The following is a 12,291-nucleotide window of genomic DNA, read 5'->3' as shown; positions in this document are numbered from 1 at the left end:
TCTAACGAATGTATACTTCCAAAACAAGTTTCAGAACCTGCACAACATGTGCAGAAGTGTAATATGATTACAAAATACGGTACTTAATAAGTATCAAGTCTAGCCTCAAATAAGTAGTGGTGAGAGGTCAATAGTAGGACCTACTAATAGCTTAATAATCACAAGAGGCATAACAACATATGGAATAAAGCATGATATTATTAATTACGTCTACCACTAGAAGCACAGTAAAGCTAGTATGTAAAGATGCTTTTCAAAAAAGAGATAGAACATAATATCAAATATGTCAAATCTTTTACAATCATGATATGAGTAGAATAACAGTCAGATAAAAATAAGATCCATGACACGAGTCTAAGCTGCCAATGAATGCTCACACTCTAATATCATTTTCACCGCACAACTCCATATACTTGAGACAAATAGACTATCAAAATCAATACCTCTGAGTATTATGCCCTCACAGGACCCAAAGTAATATGGTTAATCACTTGACTACAGAGGAATGGTATAAAATCCAAGCGTCATTTCAGCATGCAACCCACCACTAATAGTATTAAATACATTACAACATGCAACCAAACCCTCAAATATTCTCGTGGCGTGTGCCACCCGATCCATACATATTTACATGGCCGCGTGCCACCCAATACATATATAATGCAATTGTGACATGCAACCTGCTCCATACAACATCACCAGTAACCAATATCCTCTCATAATATCGGTGCTGCCAAAATTCTCATTTTTCACAATGGATAAGGGCCATATTTTTCCTTCTACTATCGAAAATAAGTTATACCTATCCTGCGTTTCAATTTCTTATTAAAAATAACCTTACAATTGTACTTTGGGATTATAATTAACCCCAGACGTTAAATCCCCCTTCAAAACATAAAACTCACACGTGGCACAATCTAATTGAATGTAAAAGACCCACTCCACCTTTCATTTTAAACAACCCGACCCAACCAAATAACCGGCCCCGCCCGAAGCCTCTCACCTTTCTTTGTGATTTGTTTACACTTCTGAAATGGGATGATGATGAAAGGTCATTTGCTGCTGGTATAACGCTTTGTTTACACATTCACTAATTTATTTACAACTTATGAAAGGTCGTGGTGCTCGTTTTACCAAGTATCTTGTTGCCGAGCTCTCAGATTTGAGAGTGGAAATTGAGAGGGAAAGGCGAATGCTGAAAGGCAATGAAGAGCAGTATTTCACCAGAAATGATTTTAAGCAAATAGTCTTCTAAATATTTGGCCAAGATGAATCAACCAATAGGCATGTATTGAACATCCAACGTTCAGTCTCATCTAAACGAAATAAGACATTGAGAATGAAAAGAGACACCAAATATCTCAACAGTAGTGCCCACATATGAATATTTCTCTTGTAAAGGGTTTTCCTTGATTGACAACCATTTTGGCTTCTTTGCCTCTGTTTTTCATGGTAATACTATCATTTTTAAATCTACAATTGCTTGAAAGATAAACAAATTCAAGACTACTTTATTCTTAGGTGTTATAATGAAAGTTAGTTCAATTCAATTTCTCTAAAAGACCAACTTCTATGTTAATATGAAAGCGGGCAATTCTTTTATACAGTACATATTTGTTTCTTATCCTTTTAACACGAACTTACGAATTTGTTTACCCATAAATTTCTAATGTATATTTGCTATGGATTAAAAAAAAACAGAGATGAAAAAAAGATAATAAGAATAAAACTGAGACCGGGAATAAGCGATGATTTGATGCTCTCGTGCTGGTACAATTTCATTCTGTTGACCCATATCCGCAGAGCTTCATCAAAGTGATAGAGAAAGAGTATTCACCGGAAAGCCACCTGAATATTAGGAGTTCAATGTGAGAACAAGTGAGAGAAGATGAGGTTTGCATTTTTCAGATAAGTTTTTCCCACTCCAAGATGTGAATATGGCTCCGGGCGGCACGGGGTTATTTGGTTGGGTCGGGTTGTTCAAAATGAAGTGTGGGATGGATCTTTTACGTTCAATCAGATCGTACCACGTGTATTTTTTAATGTTTTGAAAAGAAACGTCAGGGGATAATTTTAATCCCAAAGTATAACGGTAAGGTTATTTTTAATAAGAAACGTAAACGAATGGTAGATATAACTTATTTTCAATAGTATAAAGATAAATATGATCATCTTCCGTTTTCACAATATTCATCTCTAAAACTCATAGATATATAGATGAGACAACAAAATTAAAGAAATCAAAACTTAATAATTGAAATGCGGATAAAATCATATAAGGGTAATAGATGGCTATGGCTAATCATGTAATTCAATTTATCTTAACAATTCAATAAGAAATTTCATCATTCAAAAGTCTTATCATGAATGAAAAAATCCATTTAACCTCCAAATCATGAATCAATAAGACACGTATACGACTACAGTTCGACAAAGAAGCTCAATATGGCAAAACAATCATTTATGCCCGATTCAACAAGTCATAATTCAAATCATCACGTATTCATAGAATCAACAAAATATGAATAAGAAGTTCACATAGTCCAAACAAGGTCGTCTTCTTATGTTTCTTCTTGATGACGTACTCGCAATTGTGGAAAGTTGATCAGTGTTGGGTTTTCGTATATCTTCTCTATATGCAAAGTCCTTGGGAGTATAAATGATTTTACTACATTTCTCTTCTATACGCTGGCCCCGTACTCGTATACATGCCTTTTTAGGCATCGCTTTGCTATATGGCTCATATGTTAATGAAATGAGACACAGTACATATCTTCTCTATATGTCTCTCTCTCTCCATGTAAATTTGACTTACCTTTTTTCCCATATCTCCTTTATTTTTATCCTGACTTGCCTTTCGGGGAAGTTTGGGAATGTATTGGAATACGTAGTTCTAATAGCTTAAGTTGCTAGAGGTCACCTAGGTTTGATTTTGAGTAAACTCCCTCGGATTTGTGATTTGATTGTTTCAATGGGTTATTATGGTGATTTTGGATTTAGGCATATGTTCAGATTTAGATTTGTAGGCTCCTAGAAGATTTTCGCTCTATTTGTCCAATGTTTAAAATTTAACGGTTTGGAGAGTTCATAGGATTGACCGAAAGTTGACTTTGATGTTATTAGGGTTCGATTGGTGTTTAAGGACTTTGGATAGATTCACTAGTTGATTGGAACTTGTGTGCAATGGTTGGATGAAATTCGAAATATTTATGTGTGATTCGGACATACTTGCGATGTTGGAAGTTAAGAGTTGGATTTTGATCTTCAATCTTGGTTTGGATGTTAATTGTGATGTTTTTAGCATTTGGATAGGTTGATATTAAGTATTTGGAGTTTTTTGTATGCTTGGATGGGATCTCGGGGTGCTCATGTATGTTTCAGATTGATATCGAACTTTTTTTGTGTTGTTGGCAAGTCTGGTGCTGATGTGTTGCACCTACAGAGCTTTAATCACAAGTGCGAAGTCACACATGCAAGGGGTGAGGTCGCATATGCAAAGAGGTTGAGGCATGGGAGATTGGCTTCTTTTGCGAATGATGGGGCTGGTGCGATGTTGCACCTACAATGTTGTGATCTGTAACTGTGAAGGCAGCCCTTGAGCTGGAAGGGCATAGAAGCACAAGTTGGTCACGCTTGTGGAGACCGCACTTGTATTGTTTTGTCGCTCTTATAATATCACATATGCAATATGTTTAGCTTTAAGTGCGAAGGGTCGGTGTTTGAGTGAAGCTCGGAGATACGAGACCTTTGTCGCAGAAGCAACGTTGCAAAGTCGACAGTGATTGCTGCAAATGGGAGAGTCCCGGCATAAGGGTTTTAAGTCAATTTTGACCCATTTTCACTATTTTGAGTTTTGGAGCTCGGCTAGAGGCGATTTTAGAAGGGTTTTTACCATAATTGTGAGGGTAAGTACTTTCAACTTGGATTTGAAGTAGAATTATTGGTGGTGGAGAATTAAGAAATACATTGTCGAATATGTTGTTCGACGTTTGAATTGTCAGCAGGTCAAGTGTGAGCATCAGAGACGTGGTGGTTTGCTTCAGAGGTTAGACATACCAGAGTGGAAGTAGGAGTGCATCATTATGGGCTTTGTGGTTGGTTTGCCATGGACATTGAGGAGATTTGGCATTGTTTGGGTCATTGTGGACAGACTGATCAAGTCTGTACATTTCGTTCTAGCCATGACAACCTACACTTCAAAGCAATTGGCTATGATTTACATCCGAGAGATTGTTCGCTTGCATGGTGTACCTGTTTCTATCATCTAAGATCGCGGCACACAGTTTTCTTCGCATTTCTAGGGAGTCATTCAACGTGAGTTGGGCACGTAGGTTGAGTTGAGCACCGCATTTCACCCTTAGACGTATGGGCTGTCCGAGTGGATCATTTAGATTTTGGAGGATATGTGGAGAGCCTAAGTCATAGATTTCGGAGGATATTAGGATCTGTTTCTTCCATTATTGAATTTTGCATACAACAACAGCTATTAGTCGAGCATAAAGATGGCTCCATATGAGGCATTATATGGGAGGCGATGTCGTTCTCCAATTGGTTGGTTTCAGCCGGGTGAGGCTAGGTTTTTTGGCACAGATTTTATTCGTGATTATTTGGAGAAGGTGAAATTGATTTACGAGAGTCTTCATACAACACGATCTAGGAAGAAGAGTTATGCTGACAGGAAGGTTCGTGATGTTGTATTCATGGATGGTGAGAAGGTTCTTCTCCGAGTTTCGCATATGAAGGGTGTGATAAGATTTGGGAAGAAGGAAAATTTGAGCCCTTGGTATATTGGTCCATGTAATCTGTTAGAGAGAGTTAGTGATGTGGCCTATAGACTTACTTTGCCACCCAGCTTATAAGGAGTTAATATGATATTCCATGTTTCCATGCTCAAGAAGTATTATGAGGATCAGGCAACCATATTGGATTTCAGTTTAGTGCATTTGAAGGAGAATCTGGTTTATGTAGAAGAGCCGGTAGCCATGATCTAAGGATATTGATATCTAAATATATTGCATCAATGAAGGTCCAGTGGAGAGGTCAACCGATCAAGGTGGTAACATGGGAGACTGAGCATGAAATGCGGAGCAGATATCCTCATCTTTCTGATATCCCAAGTATGATTCTAAACCCGTTCGATGATGAACGTTTGTGCATTAAAGCCCTGTTTCCCTTTTTGATGCTTCCTATACAAGCCCACACTTTAGAACCCGGCAAAACTTACAAATCTTGATTACCCGTACCAATACTAATCCAAATATATATATTTTATCCAAAATCGACTCCAAATCGATGTTCAAATCTCAATTATTCGCTTTCCACAAGTTTTGCCAAAAACTCCCAAATTTCACATTAAAATCCAAGCTTTTAGGTGTAGAAACCTATGGAAAATCATGATATAAAGTCAAATCCAAGTGAAAATTGCTTACATCCAAAGTAGTAGTGAACTTTCTCTCCAAAATATCCACTTCTCGAAGTCTAGGGTTCAAAGTATGAGAGGATTTGAGGTCGATTACACAAAACTAACCTAGGAACCTCCAAATCCAAATCCGGACATATGCCTAAGTCCAAAATCGGCATACAAACTTATGGGAAACATCAAAACATAAATCTGAGGTCGATTACACCAAAGTAAAAGCTTCGTCAACTCTTATAACTTAACCTTACAAAATGAGACTAAGTGTTTTAATTAACTCCAAAACCTTCCCAAAACAAACCCCAATCATCCCCACAAATCAGCAAATATCAATGCTCGACTGAAAGGAGAGGAAAATTTCTTCACTTTCGGTACAGGTGTGGACTCCGCGATATCTGCGTCGCCGAAGTTTTGTTGATGCATTCCTCTGTAGAATGAAGAACAAGAGAGATCCTCAATACACATACGGGGAATATCAAATAGGGGAATAGGGCTAAAATACACAAAACGGCCGGTCGGGTTATTACATTCTCCCCCTCTTAAACAAACGTTCATCCTCGAACGAGTTTAGCGTCATACCCAAAAAGCCAAAATGGTGAGGATATCTGCTCCACATATCATGCACGGTCTCCCAAGTCGCCTCTTTGACTAGTTGACCTCTCCAGTGAATCTTAATCTATGAAATATCTTTCAATCTCAGCTTTTGAATTTGTCTATCCAAACTAGCCACCGTCTCCTCATCATAAGTCAAATCCTTGTCATAATGCACCGAGTTGAAATCCAACACATGTGACTGATCCTTATACTGCTTATGAATCATGGAAACATGTAATACCGGATGAACCCCTAAAAGGCTAGGAGGCAAAGCAAGACTGTAAGGCACCTAACCAACTCTCTCCAATACCTCAAATGGACCAATATACCGATGACTCAATTTTCCCTTCTTCCTAAACCTCATCATGCCCTTCATAGGCAAAACTCTGAGTAGAACCTTATCTCCCACCATGAATGCGACATCACGAGCCTTTATATATGCATAACTCTTCTGCCCAGATTGTGCGGTGCAAAGCCTCTCCTAATTCATCTTCACTTTCTCCAAAGCATCTCAAACCAAATCGGTACCGAATAATCTAACCTCCCTTGGCTCAAACTAAACAACCGGAGAATGGGATTGCCTCCCATATAAGGCCTCATATAGAGCCATCTCAATACTAGAGTAGTGGCTATTATTAACTCCACTAAAGGTAGAAACTGATCCCACTAGCCTCCAAAATTAATAATGCAGGCTCTTAACATATCCTCCAAGATCTGAATTGTCCGTTAGGATTGCCTCTCCATCTGATGATGAAATATTGTACTCAACTCAACCTGCGTGCCCAACTCATGCCACATAACTCTCCAGAAATATGAGGTACACTAAGTGTCGTGATCTCTGGAAATCCCCATTAATGGCCTGCATGGCGCGTCGCCCCATGCGGTCCGCCTGTGCAATTTTTATAGAGTGAAAAACCTATTTCGGCTAGGAAAAGGTGGTTTCATTTGGGCCCGACCCTACTTAGTATAAATACATGGAAAAAATTATTTTTGGGACTTTTGATACATATTCGACCTAAGGAGGCTAAGGAGGAGTTGGAAGAACACGAGCACAAGGATTTCATCATTCCTTCCTCACTGAAGATGCGAGTTTGGATTGAATTTATGTTTATCTCTACTTTAATTTTATTTTTGATGAGTTTCTCCATATATATGGAGTAGTTCTCTTTAGGGTTTGATGGATTTGGTGTATTGATGATTGTTTGTGGATTATAACTCTAGTTTTTATGTATTGAAGCGTTTTTGGATGATTTAATTATTTCATCTATATTCACTTGTTCATGTAATCAAAAGAGGCATAACTTGTGATATCTTTGCGTTATATTGTTGGTTGAGTTCACTAATTCTTCTTAGTAATCGAAAGAGGCTAGTTGAATCATTGTTTAAACCTAGTTAGTAGAATAATTGAAAGAGATTTTTCTAAAGACCAATCCACTACGTATTCTTGCATATCTTCACGTGCTTAAATTGGTTCATCTTGTGAGGTTAAAACTTAATCGAGAGAGGAGTTTTTGCCGAATGTTTGAACTGATAATTAAGTGAATTCGAGAGACTCACTTAAACATTTGAAGTGAATTATCTAGAGTTAGATCCCAAATAATTATCTTGCACCTATACTATCAACCCTTATTTTCTCCCATTGATCAATTCCTTGCTTACCTTTGTTGTGATTGTCATTAGTCAATAGCTTTAGATTCTTGGTTAATTTTAGTTAGAAATCATATAAATCTCAATTGTTGATCATCTTGGATAGCAACGAAGCTAGAAACTACAGGAATATTGTTTAAATCCAATCCCTGTGGATACGATATTATACTATACTATATTTGATTAGCGAGCATAATTTAAGTGGTGTTCTAAGCTCGTCAGTAAGCCCTATGCATACTCATCAAGGTCACCACTGAACGGAGGAGGACGAAATCTCTGAAAATCTATCTAACTTGTTCTCCTCCTAGTAGTCAAGGATGGTCTAATCTCGGTCTGATCTGCAACGATTGGTTGTACCAGCAAGACCCCCAGTGTCTAATAACACTGAACTAGCTGCTCTAGTGTGTGGGCGGCAGGAGTCTAGGCTCCTCCCCCAGCCTGAGGTAGCTGGTGCAACTGAAATCATACCCGCCTAAGCCAAATAAGAATACACACTCAAGCTTAGAGACAATGTCTCCTAAACATGCTCCTCAACTGGATCAACTGGTGGCTCCATAGCTGCTGCTTGAGCTGGGGATCTAGCTGTGGCGCGTGATCCACCTCTGCCTCTACATCGGCCCCGGCCCCTCACAGCCCTGACAAGAAGCACTGGTGCCTAGTCAGTGGATCCGACTGATCGTGTCCTTACTGTCTGTGAGAAAATACAATAACAAATATTCAAATAGTAGCATACTGAAATCTGCACGATAAAGAATGAAAGAAAGAGAAGTTTTCCTAAAATTTTGTAGCCTCTCGAAGATAAGTACAAACATCTCCGTACCGATCCGCAAGACTCTACTAAACTTGCTCATGACCCGTAGAACCTATGAACCTAGGGTTCTAATACCAATTTGTCACGACTAAAAACACAGAGCGCCTGTCTATCATACACGAATGCAAGTCTAGCTCCACGAACATAAAGGCACTTCCACAGCCAGGAAATACACCAACGCGAATGCAGACCTTGCACGTGAACGTGATGCCTCTGAACCCATATCTCCGCGAATGCAACATCTCCAATGCGAACGTGAAGAGTTAAAGTTCCCCTACAGCTTCCATTCTCTTCGATCGCGAGACAAGCTCCACAAATGCAAAGCACTACTACACGTCAGAAAACAAGCAATCCATTACCAAGAAGAAATGATCTTAAACCAACCAAAAATACACCCGAGCCCCCGGGGACCCCGATTAATCATTTCAACAAGTCCCAATACCTTATCCAAACTTGAATGAATTCTCCAAACACCACGACTAACATCAAACCCAAGAATCTACGTCCAAAACATATGTTAAGTTCCTCTTAAGTTCATTAACTTCCAAACTTAGAACTAAGCGTCTGATTGAAGACTAACTACTCCAGATTATACCCAAACTTTGCACATAAGTCCCAAATGACAATACAAACGTATTCCAATTTCCGGAACAACAATACGAGCTTGATATCATAAAAGTGACCCTCATTCAAACTTCGAAATTCTCCATATACCCAATTTTCTGACTTTTGGTGAATTGAGCCAAATCAACCTAGGAACCTCCAAATCCAAATTCGTACATATGCCTAAGTACAAAATTGACATAGGAACCTAGTTGAATAATCAAAACACAAATCCAAGGTCGTTTACACAAAAGTCAAATATTGATCAACTCTTAGAACTTAAGCTTTCAAAATGATATTATCTCAATTCACTCCATAACCTTTCTAGAACCAATCCCAGCCATCTCCACAAATCACCTAACATCAAATAGACATACTGGGAACATCAAATAGGGGAACACCGGTCAGGTCATTAGAGTCGACCACCTATTCCCTGCTATGCACACCAAATTACCTCAAACTGAAATGTCCGCTCTAAAAAGTCCTCCAAGGAATCTCGAACTATCCTTTCATTTCTCCAATGTCACATCACAACATCAATAATATTACAGAAGTACTCCCAAATCTTCATCATAAACCAATGCCAATCACAAATTTCCAAACAAGAAAAACCTCCGGTAAAACCTTAAGTATCATATCTTGAAATTCAAACCCATTAGAACTATTTTGAGAGCCAACAACTCTACTCTAGTGCCTTGATACATACATAAACATTCCACGAAACCCGTGTTCTACCTGCACAATCTCCCATCGGAAGAAGTAACCTTGCACATAGACAATAGAGTGAACATCTTCCCATTCCCCACTATTCCCACAATAAGTACCAATCTAAGTCATTCAATAATCTCCATACATCATTCAAGTATAGCACATCACATATCTGACAAATCTCTACCCAAGTCTACTTCGGTGCCACTGTACTCAAGTCATAACAAATCAACAAATCACCTTAGTCCTGCAACTATAATAATATATCCCTATATGATATGAGCATCGATTGTAACCCCCCTCCCCCACCCCCCAAGCCATAATCCCATCGACCGAGAATGTACAATAACCTTTCCTCCTTAACTACCAAGACCTATCACTATTACTCAACTAAATTTCTAATAAGCTCATGTAGCATTAATCACAACACATATCAAATTATCTGCCAAAATGCATACCTCTCCTTTTGAAAGTTATGTCATATATCTCAAGCAATCCAAACTCCCATCATAGTACATATATTCCACTAGATAGAAAGAAAACTCTTCATAAGTACCTTATCAGATATCACACAACCTCATACCTCATCTCAGGAGTTAGCCCACCTATTTATCCCTAATGCAACATTTTTATACGACTATACCATGGTTATAACCTCTATATAATCAATTGATCCTCCCGAGTCTATACTTGTTAGAAGCTGTAAGAATCTGTTTAATGATACTAATGAACAACTGAAAGATCCATCAATATATCCATACCTTAATATCTCACCGTGCACAGAGATTATGATCAAGCATCCATATTCTCTTTGCATCCCAAGCAAATCCTTCTCGTCATATCTATATACGTATAAAACGTATTTCAAAGTTGCATCATAAACTCTACCACTTCACTTAGAAATATTTTTTCCATTTTATTTGAAGGTTGTAGAAGCATCCACTCAATCCCAGAGCAAACAAAGGTGAGAATATAACTATCTTACCGCTCAATGAGCCATCACTCCCAATTCAAGGGACATTACCAGGCAAAAAAGATCAAAATCACATGCTCATTTAACTGAGTCCCCCTAGCTAACACTTCGGTCTATACCTGGCCATAATTCCTTTAGACCAACCTACACTCATAACATGGTAAATAATCACAAATCCCATCTGTAACATCATCACAAGACACCGGTGCCCTACCGATATCGAGTTCTGAACATCGCATACGAATGAATAGAAGGAAACTGAAGATTTAAACTTCAAGTTGAAATAATGTCACATGATAAGGAAAGAAAGAAAGAGAAGTTTCCTAGTAGATAAATATGGACGTCATCATACCAATCTGAAAGACTCTACTAGACATCTGCTCATGACTCGTAGAACCTATGAACCTAGAGTTCTGATACCAACTTGTCATGGCCTAAAATTTCACAAAGTCGTGATGGAACCTAACCCAACCCGCTAGGTAAGACAACCAATATATAGCATAGTTCGAATTGAAGATCATCAAATAAAAAATAAAATAAAAATACAGAAATAAATAAAAATATCTCCAAGAACTAGTAGTAAAAGTTATGTGTAATGACCAAAAAGGTCATTTTGAGTACTAGACTTAATTTTAGTGTTTTGAGACCTTCCACAACTTCGTTTGATGTTTCTTGATTTGCATTCATGGTCTATGTCACTATCCAAAAAGTATTTATGTAAACTTTTGAAGAAAATGTAATTATTGACTTAAAATGAGGGTAGAGTTGATCACGGTCATCATTCTTGGTAAACAACCTAGTATCGGTATTTTGACGATTCTGGTAGGTTCGTATAATATTCTTGGACTCGTATGCACATTTGGATGGGGTCTGTGGTGAACCAAATGAGTTACACTGCATTATGTGAAAACAATTGTGGAATTGAATTTTCAAGTTAAGATCATGAGTTTTGATGATTAATTCTTGTTATTTGGTATTATTTTGTTGATTTGAGACAACGAACAAGTTTGTAGGATGTTAGTACACATGTGTGCATGTTCGATTTGGAGCCCGATGGGCTCGGGTGAGTTTTGAGTGTGTTATGGATGGATTTTCAACAGTTGGTACCCAGCAGTTGCTGGTGTCCAGTTCCATATCTCTCACTTGTGAGGTTAGGCTCGCATATCCGAGCCTTGATTTTGTGGTTAATAGATCATATCTGTGATATCCGGGAGGGGCTGTTGACTTTGCAAATTCAAATATGTGATCGCATTTGTAGACTATGGGTGGTCACATTTGCGACCTTTGGTTTGCTTTTGCGAATGGGAGCTGGGGACTGGCAGCTTAGCGAATGCGAAGCTCAACTGACATTTGCGATGGAGGGTCAGATCGCATTTGCGCAATTTTCATCACATTTGTGTCTTCTGTGCATCTGATGCACTGTTCGCATTTGCGTTCAATGCCTCACATTTTCGGACATCATATTTGCGAACAAGTGTTAGCAAATGCAATGTATGCAGCTGGGTAAAAGATTGGAAAATTAGGACATCTTATTTTATA

The 12,291-nt window shown here is 38.3% G+C and overlaps 1 protein-coding gene across 1 annotated transcript; it reads left to right on the top strand.

The window, feature by feature from the left end:
* The first annotated feature begins 4,502 nt into the window (after positions 1 to 4,502).
* LOC138902275 (uncharacterized) lies at positions 4,503 to 5,233 on the top strand. Its single transcript, XM_070190118.1, has 2 exons — positions 4,503 to 4,797; positions 4,914 to 5,233. The coding sequence occupies exons 1-2, from the start codon at positions 4,503 to 4,505 to the stop codon at positions 5,231 to 5,233; spliced, it is 615 nt and encodes a 204-aa protein (XP_070046219.1).
* Positions 5,234 to 12,291: the final 7,058 nt, after the last annotated feature.

The sequence above is a fragment of the Nicotiana tomentosiformis genome, chromosome 12 (genome assembly GCF_000390325.3).
Source record: "Nicotiana tomentosiformis chromosome 12, ASM39032v3, whole genome shotgun sequence".
NCBI lineage: Eukaryota > Viridiplantae > Streptophyta > Magnoliopsida > Solanales > Solanaceae > Nicotiana > Nicotiana tomentosiformis.
This window is presented reverse-complemented; position numbering and strand designations above follow the sequence as displayed.

Coding starts and splice junctions, on each gene's coding strand:
- LOC138902275 (XM_070190118.1), top strand. CDS start 4,503: ATGGCTCCATATGAGGCATTATATGGGAGGCGATGTCGTTCTCCAATT. Junction 4,798..4,913: donor CCCTTGGTATATTGGTCCAT/GTAATCTGTTAG, acceptor TATGAGGATCAG/GCAACCATATTGGATTTCAG.